Below are 20000 nucleotides of genomic sequence, written 5' to 3'. Positions count from 1 at the left end.
GGGGCCTGAACATGCAGGAGGGTGAAAGGAGGGCAAGAAATAGAGTGAATTGGTGTCATGTGGTATACAGGGGTTGACGTGCTGTCAGTGGATTGAAGCAAGGCATGTGAAGCGTCTGGGGTAAACCATGGAAAGCTGTGTAGGTATGTATATTTGCGTGTGTGGACGTGTGTATGTACATGTGTATGGGGGGGGGGGGGTTGGGCCATTTCTTTCGTCTGTTTCCTTGCGCTACCTCGCAAACGCGGGAGACAGCGACAAAGTATAAAAAAAAAAAAAAAAAAAAAAAAAAAATATATATATATATATATATATTTTTTTTTTCTTTTTTTTTTCATACTATTCGCCATTTCCCGCGATAGCGAGGTAGCGTTAAGAACAGAGGACTGGGCCTTTTTTGGAATATCCTCACCTGGCCCCCTCTGTTCCTTCTTTTGGAAAATTAAAAAAAAAAAAAAAAAAAATATATATATATATATATATATATATATATATATATATATATATATATATATATATATATATATATTTTGTCGCTGTCTCCCACGTTTGCGAGGTAGCGCAAGGAAACAGACGAAAGAAATGGCCCAACCCACCCCCATACACAATGTATATACATACGACCACACACGCAAATATACACACCTACACAGCTTTCCATGGTTTACCCCAGACGCTTCACATGCCCTGATTCAATCCACTGACAGCACGTCAACCCCGGTATACCACATCGCTCCAATTCACTCTATTCCTTGCCCTCCTTTCACCCTCCTGCATGTTCAGGCCCCGATCACACAAAATCTTTTTCACTCCATCTTTCCACCTCCAATTTGGTCTCCCTCTTCTCCTCGTTCCCTCCACCTCCGACGCATATATCCTCTTGGTCAATCTTTCCTCACTCATTCTCTCCGTGTGCCCAAACCATTTCAAAACACCCTCTTCTGCTCTCTCAACCACGCTCTTTTTATTTCCACACATCTCTCTTACCCTTACGTTACTTACTCGATCAAACCACCTCACACCACACATTGTCCTCAAACATCTCATTTCCAGCACATCCATCCTCCTGCGCACAACTCTATCCATAGCCCACGCCTCGCAACCATACAACATTGTTGGAACCACTATTCCTTCAAACATACCCATTTTTGCTTTCCGAGATAATGTTCTCGATTTCCACACATTCTTCAAGGCTCCCAGAATTTTCGCCCCCTCCCCCACCCTATGATCCACTTCCGCTTCCATGGTTCCATCCGCTGCCAGATCCACTCCCAGATATCTAAAACACTTTACTTCCTCCAGTTTTTCTCCATTCAAACTTACCTCCCAATTGACTTGACCCTCAACCCTACTGTACCTAATAACCTTGCTCTTATTCACATTTACTCTTAACTTTCTTCTTTCACACACTTTACCAAACTCAGTCACCAGCTTCTGCAGTTTCTCACATGAATCAGCCACCAGCGCTGTATCATCAGCGAACAACGACTGACTCACTTCCCAAGCTCTCTCATTCACAACAGACTTCATACTTGCCCCTCTTTCCAAAACTCTTGCATTCACCTCCCTAACAACCCCATCCATAAACAAATTAAACAACCATGGAGACATCACACACCCCTGCCGCAAACCTACATTCACTGAGAACCAATCACTTTCCTCTCTTCCTACACGTACACATGCCTTACATCCTCGATAAAAACTTTTCACTGCTTCTAACAACTTGCCTCCCACACCATATATTCTTAATACCTTCCACAGAGCATCCCTATCAACTCTATCATATGCCTTCTCCAGATCCATAAATGCTACATACAAATCCATTTGCTTTTCTAAGTATTTCTCACATACATTCTTCAAAGCAAACACCTGATCCACACATCCTTTACCACTTCTGAAACCAAAGTGAGAGGGTTAGGGAAAATGATTTGGTAAACAGAGAAGAGGTAGTAAAAGCTTTGCGGAAGATGAAAGCCGGCAAGGCAGCAGGTTTTGGATGGTATTGCAGTGGAATTTATTAAAAAAGGGGGTGACTGTATTGTTGACTGGTTGGTAAGGTTATTTAATGTATGTATGACTCATGGTGAGGTGCCTGAGGATTGGCGGAATGCTTGCATAGTGCCATTGTACAAAGGCAAAGGGGATGAGAGTGAGTGCTCAAATTACAGAGGTATAAGTTTGTTGAGTATTCCTGGTAAATTATATGGGAGGGTATTGATTGAGAGGGTGAAGGCATGTACAGAGCATCAGATTGGGGAAGAGCAGTGTGGTTTCAGAAGTGGTAGAGGATGTGTGGATCAGGTGTTTGCTTTGAAGAATGTATGTGAGAAATACTTAGAAAAGCAAATGGATTTGTATGTAGCATTTATGGATCTGGAGAAGGCATATGATAGAGTTGATAGAGATGCTCTGTGGAAGGTATTAAGAATATATGGTGTGGGAGGCAAGTTGTTAGAAGCAGTGAAAAGTTTTTATCGAGGATGTAAGGCATGTGTACGTGTAGGAAGAGAGGAAAGTGATTGGTTCTCAGTGAATGTAGGTTTGCGGCAGGGGTGTGTGATGTCTCCATGGTTGTTTAATTTGTTTATGGATGGGGTTGTTAGGGAGGTAAATGCAAGAGTTTTGGAAAGAGGGGCAAGTATGAAGTCTGTTGGGGATGAGAGAGCTTGGGAAGTGAGTCAGTTGTTGTTCGCTGATGATACAGCGCTGGTGGCGGATTCATGTGAGAAACTGCAGAAGCTGGTGACGGAGTTTGGTAAAGTGTGTGGAAGAAGAAAGTTAAGAGTAAATGTGAATAAGAGCAAGGTTATTAGGTACAGTAGGGTTGAGGGTCAAGTCAATTGGGAGGTGAGTTTGAATGGAGAAAACTGGAGGAAGTGAAGTGTTTTAGATATCTGGGAGTGGATCTGTCAGCGGATGGAACCATGGAAGCGGAAGTGGATCATAGGGTGGGGGAGGGGGCGAAAATTTTGGGAGCCTTGAAAAATGTGTGGAAGTCGAGAACATTATCCCGGAAAGCAAAAATGGGTATGTTTGAAGGAATAGTGGTTCCAACAATGTTGTATGGTTGCGAGGCGTGGGCTATGGATAGAGTTGTGCGCAGGAGGATGGATGTGCTGGAAATGAGATGTTTGAGGACAATGTGTGGTGTGAGGTGGTTTGATCGAGTAAGTAACGTAAGGGTAAGAGAGATGTGTGGAAATAAAAAGAGCGTGGTTGAGAGAGCAGAAGAGGGTGTTTTGAAATGGTTTGGGCACATGGAGAGAATGAGTGAGGAAAGATTGACCAAGAGGATATATGTGTCGGAGGTGGAGGGAACGAGGAGAAGAGGGAGACCAAATTGGAGGTGGAAAGATGGAGTGAAAAGGATTTTGTGTGATCGGGGCCTGAACATGCAGGAGGGTGAAAGGAGGGCAAGGAATAGAGTGAATTGGAGCGATGTGGTATACAGGGGTTGACGTGCTGTCAGTGGATTGAATCAAGGCATGTGAAGCGTCTGGGGTAAACCATGGAAAGCTGTGTAGGTATGAATATTTGCGTGTGTGGACGTGTGTATGTACATGTGTATGGGGGGGGGGGGTTGGGCCATTTCTTTCGTCTGTTTCCTTGCGCTACCTCGCAAACGCGGGAGACAGCGACAAAGTATAAAAAAAAAAAAAAAAAAAAATATATATATATATATATATATATATATATATATATATATATACATATATGTGTGTGTGTGTGTGTGTGTGTGTGTGTGTGTGTGTGTGTGTGTGTGTGTCCATAAAACCATACAGCATCATAATACATCACACAGGGTCATGTACCACAAAAGACATACCACCAAACACCATACTTCACGTATGTATTAGTTTGTACATGATATGCAAATGAGTCTAACTAACCAATGGAGAAGATCATGGAGTTCATGAGGTGGAAGGCAGCCCCGAACACCAACGCGGGCCTCCTGGTGGCGTCGAAGAAGAGGAAGAACCCCAGCGTGAGGTCCAACGTGAAGCCCCCGAGGTGGATGACGAAGAAGTCGATATTGTCATTGTTCAGGACCTGCCTGTAGGAGGAGGACACAACGCTGCTGGAGATGTGGCGGATAACATGTTTAACACACACCAGTTGGGGAGGGGGAAGAAGTGGGGATTGAAAAAAGAAGAAAAAAACGAAAGTATGTGTTTTTAAACGACAGTAAATATGTGTTTTTTAAACGACGGTATATGTGTTTTTAAACGACAGTTTGTGTTTTTAAACGACAGTATGTTTTTAAACGGCAGTATATGTTTTTTAAACAATATATATATATATATATATATATATATATATATATATATATATATATATATATATATATTTTTTCTTTGTCGCTGTCTCCCGCGTTTGCGAGGTAGCGCAAGGAAACAGACGAAAGAAATGGCCCAACCCACCCCCATACACATGTATATACATACGTCCACACACGCAAATATACATACCTACACAGCTTTCCATGGTTTACCCCAGACGCTTCACATGCCTTGATTCAATCCACTGACAGCACGTCAACCCCGGTATACCACATCGCTCCAATTCACTCTATTCCTTGCCCTCCTTTCACCCTCCTGCATGTTCAGGCCCCGATCACACAAAATCTTTTTCACTCCATCTTTCCACCTCCAATTTGGTCTCCCTCTTCTCCTCGTTCCCTCCACCTCCGACATATATATCCTCTTGGTCAATCTTTCCTCACTCATTCTCTCCATGTGCCCAAACCATTTCAAAACACCCTCTTCTGCTCTCTCAACCACGCTCTTTTTATTTCCACACATCTCTCTTACCCTTACGTTACTTACTCGATCAAACCACCTCACACCACACATTGTCCTCAAACATCTCATTTCCAGCACATCCATCCTCCTGCGCACAACTCTATCCATAGCCCACGCCTCGCAACCATACAACATTGTTGGAACCACTACTCCTTCAAACATACTCATTTTTGCTTTCCGAGATTATGCTCTCGACTTCCACACATTCTTCAAGCCTCCCAGAATTTTCGCCCCCTCCCCCACCCTATGATCCACTTCCGCTTCCATGGTTCCATCCTCTGCCAGATCCACTCCCAGATATCTAAAACACTTCACTACCTCCAGTTTTTCTCCATTCAAACTCACCTCCCAATTGACTTGACCCTCAACCCTACTGTACCTAATAACCTTGCTCTTATTCACATTTACTCTTAACTTTCTTCTTTCACACACTTTACCAAACTCAGTCACCAGCTTCTGCAGTTTCTCACATGAATCAGCCACCAGCGCTGTATCATCAGCGAACAACAACTGACTCACTTCCCAAGCTCTCTCATCCCCAACAGACTTCATACTTGCCCCTCTTTCCAAAACTCTTGCATTCACCTCCCTAACAACCCCATCCATAAACAAATTAAACAACCATGGAGACATCACACACCCCTGCCGCAAACCTACATTCACTGAGAACCAGTCACTTTCCTCTCTTCCTACACGTACACATGCCTTACATCCTCGATAAAAACTTTTCACTGCTTCTAACAACTTGCCTCCCACACCATATATTCTTAATACCTTCCACAGAGCATCTCTATCAACTCTATCATATGGAGAAGGCATATATATATATATATATATATATATATATATATATATATATATATATATATATATATATATATATATATATATATATCCCTGGGGATAGGGGAGAAAGAATTCTTCCCACGTATTTCCTGCGTGTCGTAGAAGGCGACTAAAAGGGGAAGGAGCGGGGGGGGCTGGAAATCCTCTCATCTTGTTTTTGTTTTTTTAAGTTTCCAAAAGAAGGAACAGTCCTATGTTCTTAACGCTACCTTGCTAATGCGGGAAATGGCGAATAGTGTGAAAGAATATATACATATATATGTATGAGTTTTTTAAACGACAGTATATATATATATATGTGTTTTTTAAATGACAGTATATGTGTCTTTTTCTAAACGACAGTATATGTGTGTGTTTTCAAACGACAGTATATATGTGTTTTTTAAATGACAGTATATATGTGTTTTCTAAACGACAGTATATGTGTGTTTTTTTAAACGACAGTATATGTGTGTTTTTAAACATTACATATGTGTGTGTGTGTGTGTGTGTGTGTGTGTGTGTGTGTGTGTGTGCGTGTGTGTGTGTATGTGTATGAGTGTGTCTGTGTGTGTGTTTAAATGACGGAATATGTGTGTTTTTTAAACGACGGTATATGTGTACGTTTTTCTGTATAATTCAAGAAGGTTTTACAAGAGTGTTTGACTGTGTGTTTAGAAGGGTTTACATAGTATTTCGCGTAAGAGCAGTGTGGGGAAAAGGTAGTGAGTATGTGTGTGTCAAGAACTGAGTAGTGTTAAACACTACATCTACTTCATGAACCTCGTAAGCAGTGGATAAGCTGATGAGTCCAGCTTTGTAAGCAGTGGACAGCATAGCAACAGGTTTATTGGCAGTGGACAGCTTAGCAACAGGGTTATATCCAGTGGACAGCCTAGCCACAGACAGGTTTATAAGCAGTGGACAGCCTAGCCAGCATCAGCTTCGTAGGCAGTGGACAGCCTAGCAACAGTGTATATCCAGTGGACAGCCTAACTCAGGCATCAGCTTCGTAAGCAGTGGACACCCGCCTAGCAGAAGTTTCGTAGACAGTGGGGTACCCCTGTCTTATGTTCTCTGTTGCGGTCAGTATATGTAGTGGCTACTGTGGTCAGTATATGTAGTGGCTATGACCTGGGATCAGACCAACACAGGTTCGAATCCTGGTCGAGGCAGCCGGTCCACAGTCCACCCAGCTCTTCATCCTCCCCGAGAGGACAAGCAGGGTTTGTGTGTGTGTGTCTTTGTGTGTGTGTGTGTGTGCGCTACCTCCAGTAGCTGGGATCGTGGGCTCCTTAGAGACGTCATCTAAACGAGACATTTCTCCCCAGTGATACTTCGCCTGTGGCGGAGTACGGTAACACCTACAGATGGATATCGTGACCTTAACAACCACAACAACCACAACCACTACAACAACCACAACTACAACAGCCACTACAACCACAACAACCGCAACCCAACAACCACTACAACCACTACAATTACAACAACCACTACAACCACAACAACCACTACAATCACAACAGCCATTACAACCACTACAACCACCTACAAGTATTACGACAACAACCACTACAACCACAACAACCACAACCCAACAACCACTACAACCACTACAATCACAACAACCACTATAACCACTACAACCACAACAACCACTACAACTACTACAACAACAGTCACTACAACCACAACAACCAATACAGCCACAACCACTATAACCACAGCCACAACAACCATTACAACCACAACAACCACAACAACAAACACCACAACCACAACAACCACAACCACTACAACCACAACCACAACAACAAACACTACAACCACAACCACAATCACAACAACAAACACTACAACCATAACCACTACAACCACAACCACAACAACAAACACTACAACCACAACCACAATCACAACAACAAACACTACAACCATAACCACTACAACCACAACCACAATCACAACCACAGCAACAAACACTACAACCACAACCACAATCACAACAAACACTACAACCATAACCACTACAACCACAACCACAATCACAACAACAAACACTACAACCATAACCACTACAACCACAACCACAATCACAACAACAAACGCTACAACCATAACCACTACAACCACAACCACAATCACAACCACAACAACAAACACTACAACCACAACCACAATCACAACAACAAACACTACAACCATAACCACTACAACCACAACCACAATCACAACCACAACAACAAACACTACAACCACAACCACAATCACAACAACAAACACTTCAACCATAACCACTACAACCACAACCACAATCACAACCACAACAACAAACACTACAACCACAACCACAATCACAACAACAAACACTACAACCATAACCACTACAACCACAACCACAATCACAACCACAACAACAAACACTACAACCACAACCACAATCACAACAACAAACACTACAACCATAACCACTACAACCACAACCACAATCACAACCACAACAACAAACACTACAACCACAACCACAATCACAACAACAAACACTACAACCATAACCACTACAACCACAACCACAATCACAACCACAACAACAAACACTACAACCACAACCACAATCACAACAACAAGCACTACAACCATAACCACTACAACCACAACCACAATCACAACCACAACAACAAACACTACAACCACAACCACAATCACAACAACAAACACTACAACCATAACCACTACAACCACAACCACAATCACAACCACAACAACAAACACTACAACCACAACCACAATCACAACAACAAGCACTACAACCATAACCACTACAACCACAACCACAATCACAACCACAACAACAAACACTACAACCACAACCACAATCACAACAACAAGCACTACAACCACAACCACAACCACCACAACAACCACTACAACCACTACAACAACCACAACCACAACAACCACAACAACCACTACAACCACAACAACCACAACAACCACTACAACCACAACCACCACCACAACCACTACAACCACAACCACCACCACAACCACTACAACCACAACCACCACCACCTGAAGGGGGAGAAGACCCAGTGTTGGGCGAGGTGTTGCATGGAATAGCCATTCAACCAGTCGTGGTCGACCTTCTTCACCCCCGCCAGGAAGTACAAGACGAACACTTGGCTCCTGAGGAGGGCGTAACTCCACAAGGGCGCGTGGCTGTCGCCCACGTCCTCCCTGCCACGCCTGCTGTCCATAGACCTGTGGGGGAGAGGAGGAGGAGGAACCACATGACGTTTCTGTGGGGAGATTAGCTGTCCTGTGCTGAGGGGGAGGTTAACTGGTATGTGCTGTGGGGAGATTAGCTGTCCTGTGCTGAAGGGGGAGGTTAACTGGTATGTGCTGTGGGGAGATTAGCTACCTGTCCTGTGCTCAGGGGAGATTACGTGACGTACTAAGGGGAGACTATCTTACATTAAGGGAAAGTGGGGAGTTAAAGACTAGAATACAGTCGCGTATGTACCAAGTACAGCAGCTGTAATACCTTCCTAGTTAACACCAGTACAGCAGCTGTAATACCTTCCTAGTTAACACCAGTACAGCAGCTGTAATACCTTCCTAGTTAACACCAGTACAGGAACTGTGATACCTTCCTAGTTAACACCAGTACAGCAACTGTAATACCTTCCTAGTTAACACCAGTACAGCAACTGTAATACCTTCCTAGTTAACACCAGTACAGCAACTGTAATACCTTCCTAGTTAACACCAGTACAGAAGCTGTAATACCTTCCCAGTTAACACCAGTACAGCAGCTGTAATACCTTCCTAGTTAACACCAGTACAGCAGCTGTAATACCTTCCTAGTTAACACCAGTACAGCAGCTGTAATACCTTCCTAGTTAACACCAGTACAGCAGCTGTAATACCTTCCTAGTTAACACCAGTACAGCAGCTGTAATACCTTCCTAGTTAACACCCAGTACAGCAGCTGTAATACCTTCCTAGTTAACACCGAGTACAGCAGCTGTAATACCTTCCTAGTTAACACCAGTACAGCAGCTGTAATACCTTCCTAGTTAACACCCAGTACAGCAGCTGTAATACCTTCCTAGTTAACACCAGTACAGCAGCTGTAATACCTTCCTAGTTAACACCCAGTACAGCTGCTGTAATACCTTCCTAGTTAACACCCAGTACAGCTGCTGTAATACCTTCCTAGTTAACACCAGTACAGCAACTGTAATACCTTCCTGGTTAACACCAGTACAGCAACTGTAATACCTTCCTAGTTAACACCAGTACAGCAGCTGTAATACCTTCCTAGTTAACACCAGTACAGCAGCTGTAATACCTTCCTAGTTAACACCCAGTACAGCAGCTGTAATACCTTCCTAGTTAACACCAGTACAGCAGCTGTAATACCTTCCTAGTTAACACCAGTACAGCAACTGTAATACCTTCCTAGTTAACACCAGTACAGGAACTGTGATACCTTCCCAGTTAACACCAGTACAGCAACTGTAATACCTTCCTAGTTAACACCAGTACAGCAACTGTAATACCTTCCTAGTTAACACCAGTACAGCAACTGTAATACCTTCCTAGTTAACACCAGTACAGAAGCTGTAATACCTTCCCAGTTAACACCAGTACAGCAGCTGTAATACCTTCCTAGTTAACACCAGTACAGCAGCTGTAATACCTTCCTAGTTAACACCAGTACAGCAGCTGTAATACCTTCCTAGTTAACACCAGTACAGCAGCTGTAATACCTTCCTAGTTAACACCAGTACAGCAACTGTAATACCTTCCTAGTTGACACCAGTACAGCAGCTGTAATACCTTCCTAGTTAACACCAATACAGCAGCTGTAATACCTTCCTAGTTAACACCAGTACAGCAGCTGTAATACCTTCCTAGTTAACACCAGTACAGCAACTGTAATACCTTCCTAGTTAACACCAGTACAGCAGCTGTAATACCTTCCTAGTTAACACCAGTACAGCAGCTGTAATACCTTCCTAGTTAACACCAGTACAGCAGCTGTAATACCTTCCTAGTTAACACCAGTACAGCAGCTGTAATACCCTCCGTCATCAGAAGCCATGCCTTACATACCTTTCTGTATTTGGCTGTAATCATGACTACATCTCAAACCTTTTTATTTCTTACATCAGGATCAAGATATGTTGACAAATAAGACTTCAAGAGTTTACTTTCTTCGGTAGACCAAGGAGGAGGACTAGATTGGTTTACATTACATGTATACGTAGAGCATCAATACATGAGTTTACTGGGTTTACCATCTCTCTCTCTCTCTCTCGTGGATGTCCACTTACTTTGAGGTGAAGGAAATGTAAACTGTTAAAGGGATACCTATTTCTCCCTGTGTCTCCTGAATACGACACACCTCCCCATTCCCCACTCCCCATTCCCCATTCCCAAGACATCAGCTGTCAGTCCTGTCCACCTACCAGCATCTGTTGCCCCAGGACATCAGCTGTCAGTCCACCTACCAGCATCTGTCCCAGGACATCAGCTGTCAGTCTTATCCACCTACCAGCATCTGTTGTCCCAGGACATCAGCTGTCAGTCTTATCCACCTACCAGCATCTGTTGTCCCAGGACATCAGCTGTCAGTCCCGTCCACCTACCAGCATCTATGTGGATCGGAGACCAGAAGGATGGAGGCCAGGAGACCATAGAGGTATGAGTGGTTGTTCCACAAAGACTTATCGAGAAGGAAGAGGTACCAGTAGGCGAAGACGAAGGCGCTGCAGGAGGCCCTCCAACGCCAGCCCAGCGCCATGAGCGCCGCGCCTGCAGGAGGGAGATGCCCTTGGTCACAAGGTGGGGCGCGGTCAGGGGATGGAAAGATAGATGGCGTGGGAATGAGATATTCCGAGATAGATGGAGTGGGAATGAGATATTCCGAGATAGAGGGAGTGGCAATGAGATATTCCGAGATAGATGGAGTGGGAATGAGAAATTCCGAGATAGATGGAGTGGCAATGAGATATTCCGAGATAGATGGAGTGGCAATGAGATATTCCGAGATAGATGGAGTGGCAATGAGATATTCCGAGATAGATGGAGTGGCAATGAGATATTCCGAGATAGATGGAGTGGGAATGAGATATTCCGAGATAGATGGAGTGGCAATGAGATATTCCGAGATAGATGGAGTGGCAATGAGATATTCCGAGATAGATGGAGTGGCAATGAGATATTCCGAGATAGATGGAGTGGCAATGAGATATTCCGAGATAGATGGAGTGGCAATGAGATATTCCGAGATAGATGAGTGGCAATGAGATATTCCGAGATAGATGGAGTGGCAATGAGATATTCCGAGATAGATGGAGTGGCAATGAGATATTCCGAGATAGATGGAGTGGCAATGAGATATTCCGAGATAGATGGAGTGGCAATGAGATATTCCGAGATAGATGGAGTGGCAATGAGATATTCCGAGATAGATGGAGTGGCAATGAGATATTCCGAGATAGATGGAGTGGCAATGAGATATTCCGAGATAGATGGAGTGGCAATGAGATATTCCGAGATAGATGGAGTGGCAATGAGATATTCCGAGATAGATGGAGTGGCAATGAGATATTCCGAGATAGATGGAGTGGCAATGAGATATTCCGAGATAGATGGAGTGGGAATGAGATATTCCGAGATAGATGGAGTGGGAATGAGATATTCCGAGATAGATGGAGTGGCAATGAGATATTCCGAGATAGATGGAGTGGCAATGAGATATTCCGAGACAGATGGAGTGAGAATGAGATATTCCGAGATAGATGGAGTGGGAATGAGATATTCCGAGATAGATGAGTGGCAATGAGATATTCCGAGATAGATGGAGTGGCAATGAGATATTCCGAGACAGATGGAGTGAGAATGAGATATTCCGAGATAGATGGAGTGGGAACTTGAATAACTGGGTAAGAAGGGTGAGGTATAGGATGAGTATACGTGGAGTATACCAAGTGCTTATACTCAGCATATAAGGAATATATGAGAATATACTATAACGGTATATGCGATGTATCGAAGGAGTTCTTAATAATTTCAGAAATATATAAAGTTTAAAAGCAATTTACAGATATGTCGAGCATATAACTCTGGGAATTTACAATCTATGTAAAAAAAAGTTGACATTATTCGTGAGGAGTTTAGTATACCCAAGTGTATACACAAGTTAGTATACAATGTGTACATTTTAGTCTACCTGTTCGATGTGTAGACAACGAACACGAACGAGTGAGGGAGTACACTGGGTTTATGAGGTACGTACACACAAACATGAGGCCGTAAATGAGGACCATGTACGGGAGGAGGAGGGGCGTGAGGCTGGGGAAGAGCGGGAAGCGGCACGTGTCTGGATCTCCCCATCTCACGTCAGCTACGCCCATACCCCGCTCTTGTGGCACGTCCAGCATCATCAGCAAACCTGAGGGGGAGGATGACACACCAACTCAGTCCACATCGAAGGACTTGGTCATGGCTGATAAACGAGATGATTACGATAAGGGAAATAAAAAGGAAGAGATAAGGAAAAGTATCCACAAAGTTTGGAAGAAGTGAAAAAAAAACTCTTTTGAAATGTACCAGGTCAAAGTTATAGGGTGAGACATGAAGAGGTAAGAGAGTTCCAAAGCTTCGAGAGTGTAAGGGAGGAAACAGTTATCAAAGCGGCCCACCCTTGAGTTCCCGACAGCAGGACCAATGTCTAAGAAAGAGCCCCTCTATCTTACCTAGGCAGGATATATCTAAAAACTCCTGCAGGCCAAGGCTGCGTTGCTCCCAGTAGCAGGAATATGTAGACTCCTTTGGAGAGAGAAGTTTTTTTTGAAGTGGCTGTGCTCCAAATGAGACAGTCTCGGCCTGGGGCGAGATGGTCCTCAACTCGATCTCGTCCACTGCCGGTGGTACAGCTTGTTGAGGTGGCTTATAACTCGTTGGAGGTGACTCGTTGGTCGTTGGAGGTGACTTGTTGGTCGTTGGAGGTGAGTTGTTGGTCGTTGGAGGTGACTTGTTGGTCGTTGGAGGTGACTTGTTGCTCGTTGGAGGTGATTTGTTGGTCGTTGGAGGTGGCTTGTTGGTCGTTGGAGGTGACTTGTTGGTCGTTGGAGGTGACTTGTTGGTCGTTGGAAGTGACTTGTCGCTCGTTGGAGGTGACTTGTCGCTCGTTGGAGATGAGTTATTGGTCGTTGGAGGTGAGTTGTTGGTCGTTGGAGGTGACTTGTTGCTCGTTGGAGGTGACTTGTCGCTCGTTGGAGATGAGTTATTGGTCGTTGGAGGTGAGTTGTTGGTCGTTGGAGGTGAGGTGTCGGTCGTTGGAGGTGAGTTGTTGGTCGTTGGAGGTGACTTGTTGCTCGTTGGAGGTGACTTGTTGGTGTTTACGTTGTGAGAATTCACTCCGTCACTGACCTACGTCGCTGGTTGAGAGGCATCGCAAGGTGGCGAACTCACCCGTTGTGTATATCATACACTCTCCACATTGTGCTATACCTGCCTCCACTTATACATACACTCTCCACATTGTGCTATACCTGCCTCCACTCATACACACACTCTTCACATTTTGCTATACCTGCCTCCACTCATACATACACTCTCCACATTGTGCTATACCTTCCTCCACTCATACATACACTCTCCACATTGTGCTATACCTGCCTCCACTCATACACACACTCTTCACATTTTGCTATACCTGCCTCCACTCATACATACACTCTCCACATTGTGCTATACCTGCCTCCACTCATACATAAACTCTCCACATTTTGCTATACCTGCCTCCACTCATACATACACTCTCCACATTGTACTATACCTGCCTCCACTCATACATAAACTCTCCACATTTTGCTATACCTGCCTCCACTTATACATACACTCTCCACAATTTGCTATACCTGCCTCCACTTATACATGCACTCTTCACATTGTGCTATACCTGCCTCCACTCATACATACACTCTCCACATTGTGCTATACCTGCCTCCACTCATACATACACTCTCCACATTGTGCTATACCTTCCTCCACTCATACATACACTCTCCACATTGTGCTATACCTGCCTCCACTCATACATACACACTCTCCACATCTTGCTATAACTGCCTCCACTCATACATACACTCTCCACATTGTGCTATACATGCCTCCACTCATACATACACTCTCCACATTTTGCTATACCTGCCTCCACTCATACATACACTCTCCACATTTTGCTATACCTGCCTCCACTCATACATACACTCTCCACATTGTGCTATACCTGCCTCCACTTATACATACACTCTCCACATCTTGCTATACCTGCCTCCACTTATACATACACTCTCCACATTGTGCTATACATGCCTCCACTCATACGTACACTCTCCACATTTTGCTATACCTGCCTCCACTCATACATACACACTCTCCACATTTTGCTATATCTGCCTCCACTCATACATACACTCTCCACATCTTGCTATACCTGCCTCCACTCATACGTACACTCTCCACATTTTGCTATACCTGCCTCCACTCATGCATACACTCTCCACATTTTGCTATACCTGCCTCCACTCATGCATACACTCTCCACATTTTGCTATACCTGCCTCCACTCATACAAACACACTCTCCACATTTTGCTATACCTGCCTCCACTCATACATACACTCTCCACATTTTGCTATACCTGCCTCCACTCATACATACACACTCTCCACATTGTGCTATACCTGCCTCCACTCATACATACACACTCTCCACATTGTGCTATACCTGCCTCCACTCATACACACACTCTCCACATTGTGCTATACCTGCCTCCACTCATACATACACTCTCCACATCTTGCTATACCTGCCTCCACTTATACATACACTCTCCACATTGTGCTATACATGCCTCCACTCATACGTACACTCTCCACATTTTGCTATACCTGCCTCCACTCATGCATACACTCTCCACATTTTGCTATACCTGCCTCCACTCATGCATACACTCTCCACATTTTGCTATACCTGCCTCCACTCATACATACACACTCTCCACATTTTGCTATACCTGCCTCCACTCATGCATACACTCTCCACATTGTGCTATACCTGCCTCCACTCATACATACACACTCTCCACATTGTGCTATACCTGCCTCCACTCATACATACACTCTCCACATCTTGCTATACCTGCCTCCACTCATAATTACACACTCTCCACATTTTGCTATACCTGCCTCCACTCATACATACACACTCTCCACATTTTGCTATACCTGCCTCCACTCATACATACACTCTCCACATTGTGCTATACCTGCCTCCACTCATACATACACACTCTCCACATTTTGCTATCCCTGCCTCCACTCATACATACACTCTCCACATTGTGCTGTACCTGCCTCCACTCATACATACACACTCTCCACATTTTGCTATACCTGCCTCCACTCATACATACACACTCTCCACATTTTGCTATACCTGCCTCCACTCATACATACACTCTCCACATTGTGCTATACCTGCCTCCACTCATACATACACACTCTCCACATTGTGCTATACCTGCCTCCACTCATACATACATACTCTCCACATTGTGCTATACCTGGCTCCACTCATACATACACACTCTCCACATTGTGCTATACCTGCCTCCACTCATGCATACACTCTCCACATTGTGCTATACCTGCCTCCACTTATACATACACTCTCCACATTGTGCTATACCTGCCTCCACTTATACGTACACTCTCCACATTGTGCTATACCTGCCTCCACTTATACATACACTCTCCACATTGTGCTATACCTGCCTCCACTCATACATACACTCTCCACATTGTGCTATACCTGCCTCCACTCATACATACACACTCTCCACATTTTGCTATACCTGCCTCCACTCATACATACACTCTCCACATTTTGCTATACCTGCCTCCACTTATACACTAAGCCTGATACTTAAGGCTGTGTGATAGTCTAAGATCGAAAGACTGCGTGTTACTGGAATGTATATTGTATATACATAGATGTTCATATCTATAAACACACAGAAATGTTTGATACATTGAGGGACTGGATGTTCACTGGTTCAACTCATGTTCATTACCTCATTTCATGTTCAGTAACTCACCTCATTTTCACCGACTCACCTAATGTTCACTGACTCACCTCATGTTCACCGACTCACCTAATGTTCACTGACTCACTTCATGTTCACTGACTCACCTCATGTTCAGTGACTCACCTAATGTTCACTGACTCACCTCATGTTCACCGACTCACCTCATGTTCACTGACTCACTTCATGTTCACTGACTCACCTCATGTTCACCGACTCACCTAATGTTCACTGACTCACCTCATGTTCACCGACTCACCTCATGTTCACTGACTCACCTCATGTTCACTGACTCACCTCATGTCCACTGACTCACCTCATGTTCACTGACTCACTTCATATCCACTGACTCACCTCATGTTCACTGACTCACCTCATGTTCACTGACTCACCTCATGTCCACTGACTCACCTCATGTTCACTGACTCACCTCATGTTCACCGACTCACCTCATGTTCCCTGACACCTCATGTTCACTGACTCACCTCATGTTCAACGACTCACCTCATGTTCACTGACTCACCTCATGTTCACTGACTCACCTCCTGTTCACCGACTCACCTCCTGTTCACTGACTCACCTCATGTTCACTGACTCACCTCATGTTCACTGACTCACCTCATGTTCACTGACTCACCTCACGTTCACTGACTCACCTCATGTGCACTGACTCACCTCATGTTCACTGACTCACCTCATGTCCACTGACTCACCTCATGTTCATCGACTCACCTCATGTTCACCGACTCACCTCATGTTCACCGACTCATCTCATGTTCACTGACTCACCTCATGTTTACTGACGCCCCATTTTCACCGACTCACCTCATGTTCACTGATTCACCTCATGTTCACTGAGTCACCTCATGTCCACTGACTCACCTCATGTCCACCGACTCACCTCATGTTCACTGACTCACCTCATGTTCACCGACTCTCCTCATGTCCACTGACTCACCTCATTTTCACTGACTCACCTCATGTCCACCGACTCACCTCATGTCCACCGACTCACCTCATGTCCACCGACTCACCTCATGTTCACCGACTCACCTCATGTCCACTGACTCACCTCATGTCCACCAACTCACCTCATTTTCACTGACTCACCTCCTGTTCACAGACTCATCTCAGATTCATTGCTTCACCTCACATTCCCTAACTCATCAGGAGGTCACAGACTCATGGGCGACTCACAGACTCAAAAAAGTGTCCCGTGACTCACCGAACATGATCCTTGTGGCAGCTAAGGAGGCTGGGTCACAAGGCCGGTGCAGAAGGCGGGTCAGGTCACTCAGGGTCAGCAGGTCACGTGGTTCGAAACCCAGAACTTGGGTCACCTGTGGGTAGCGTAGGTCGTCAAGGTCACACAGACACGATAGTGTATAAACTGCAATCAGAGATCAACCTTATATCTTAACTACGTTCCAAAAACAGTTGAGTGTCCCTTCCTACTTTAACCTCAGTGGCAATCCAGAGGATATCTACCCTACAGTTACCACTGTGGAGCAACACTGTACGTAGTTATACCACTGTTTCAGTGTCGTAGTTGCCTCAGTGGCAATCCAGAGGATATCTACCCTACAGTTACCACTGTGGAGCAACACTGTACGTAGTTATACCACTGTTTCAGTGTCGTAGTTGCCTCAGTGGCAATCCAGAGGATATCTACCCTACAGGTACCACTGTGGAGCAACACTGTACGTAGTTATACCACTGTTTCAGTGTCGTAGTTGTACAGGACGAGGCTCACCAGAGATCTTCCGTGGCCGAGGTGGTGTTCGCTGTCGGCCGGGTCTTCAGTAGGTCCTCCCTGGTCTCCTGGCCTTCCTGTGGTCCCCCCATGATCGTCGAACCCCTCCCGGGGTCCGACAATGTCCTCCTCGGGTCCGACAAGCTCTTCATCGGGTTTGACAGGGTTCTTCGCGTCCTCGGGTCCGACAGACTCCTCCCCGGGTCCGACAGATTTCTCCCCGGGTCCGACAAATTCCTCCCCGGGTCCGACAGGGCTCTTCGCGTGCCTGGATCCGACAGACACCTCCCCGGGTCCGACAGTCTCCCTCACGTCCTCGGGGTCGTCGGACTGGTCCCCGGGTCCGACAGACACCACCTCGGGTCCGACAGACACCTCCTCGGGTTCGACAGACACCTCCCCGGGTCCGACAGCCTCCTTCACTTCCTTGGAGCCGTCGGACTGCTCCCCGGGTCCGACAGACACCTCCTCGGGTCCGACGGCCTCTGGTGCGTGGTCCTGTGGCTCGTCTGGACCATCTTCTTCAGGATGTGGCAGAGACCTTCCCATGCCACCTTCCGCCTCGGCCCTCCGTTCTGGTGAAGCCATCAACCTGTCGGAGACAGACGCTGAATCAAACACTAAGAAACCACCTCAGGGTCTTTTTTGGGGGGGGCCTCTGTATCTACGCCAGGGAAGACCCCCTAGATTACGAACCATTTGATATAAACAAGACTACATCCTAACGAAGTGATTAACGTTGTGATTAATCTCTGGCGATCGTTCGCTGATCAGAGATTAGGATAATCTATTATTCATCTATCGCAAACGAACGGTGCCTGACGCAGTGGAAGTAGAGCGAAGGCAGTGGGTTTCCTGTGCTCAACCACTGCGACAGGACAGGACAATGGGGCGCCAGCTGTGTGGTCCTTCTCAGGTGGCCCTCACCCGCCCGCTAATGAGGTCAAAGGTCACCTGCCTCCAAGGGCGCGAGGGGAGAGGCGTCCTGACCTTCGCCCGGGGAGGTCAAACTGTTGCTACCTGAGGCACAAGCAAGGGGAACCCTTGTTACGTGTGACGTGGGCAGGGGGAACCCTTGTGACGTGTGACGTGGGCAGGGGAACCCTTGTGACGTGTGACGTGGGCAGGGGAACCCTTGTTACGTGTGACGTGGGCAGGGGGAACCCTTGTGACGTGTGACGTGGGCAGGGAACCCTTGTGACGTGTGACGTGGGCAGGGAACCCTTGTGACGTGTGACGTGGGCAGGGGGAACCCTTGTGACGTGTGACGTGGGCAGGGGAACCCTTGTGACGTGTGACGTGGGCAGGGGGAACCCTTGTTACGTGTGACGTGGGCAGGGGGAACCCTTGTGACGTGTGACGTGGGCAGGGGGAACCCTTGTTACGTGTGACGTGGGCAGGGGAACCCTTGTTACGTGTGACGTGGGCAGGGGAACCCTTGTTACGTGTG

General features: G+C 45.7%; 2 protein-coding genes across 4 annotated transcripts in view; one reads left to right on the top strand and one right to left on the bottom strand.

Annotated features, from left to right (window-relative positions):
- Positions 1–20000, top strand: part of LOC139764671 (uncharacterized) — a 295861-nt gene that overhangs the window by 215626 nt on the left and 60235 nt on the right. The gene's annotated exons all lie outside the window — the stretch shown is intronic.
- Positions 1–20000, bottom strand: part of GC (gamma-glutamyl carboxylase) — a 44965-nt gene that overhangs the window by 18295 nt on the left and 6670 nt on the right. Inside the window, exons 2-7 of the mRNA XM_071691545.1 lie at positions 18551–19142; positions 18023–18137; positions 12940–13095; positions 11288–11453; positions 8703–8891; positions 3891–4054 (exon numbers count right to left, since the gene is read on the bottom strand). Of these exons, the coding sequence (XP_071547646.1) occupies positions 3891–4054; positions 8703–8891; positions 11288–11453; positions 12940–13095; positions 18023–18137; positions 18551–19138 (1378 nt within the window). The 5' untranslated portion in view covers positions 19139–19142. The remainder of the gene's footprint in view (positions 1–3890; positions 4055–8702; positions 8892–11287; positions 11454–12939; positions 13096–18022; positions 18138–18550; positions 19143–20000) is intronic.

The sequence above is a fragment of the Panulirus ornatus genome, chromosome 50 (genome assembly GCF_036320965.1).
Source record: "Panulirus ornatus isolate Po-2019 chromosome 50, ASM3632096v1, whole genome shotgun sequence".
NCBI lineage: Eukaryota > Metazoa > Arthropoda > Malacostraca > Decapoda > Palinuridae > Panulirus > Panulirus ornatus.
The sequence above is the reverse complement of the archived record's forward strand: the minus strand, read 5'-3'. Positions and strand labels throughout refer to the sequence as shown.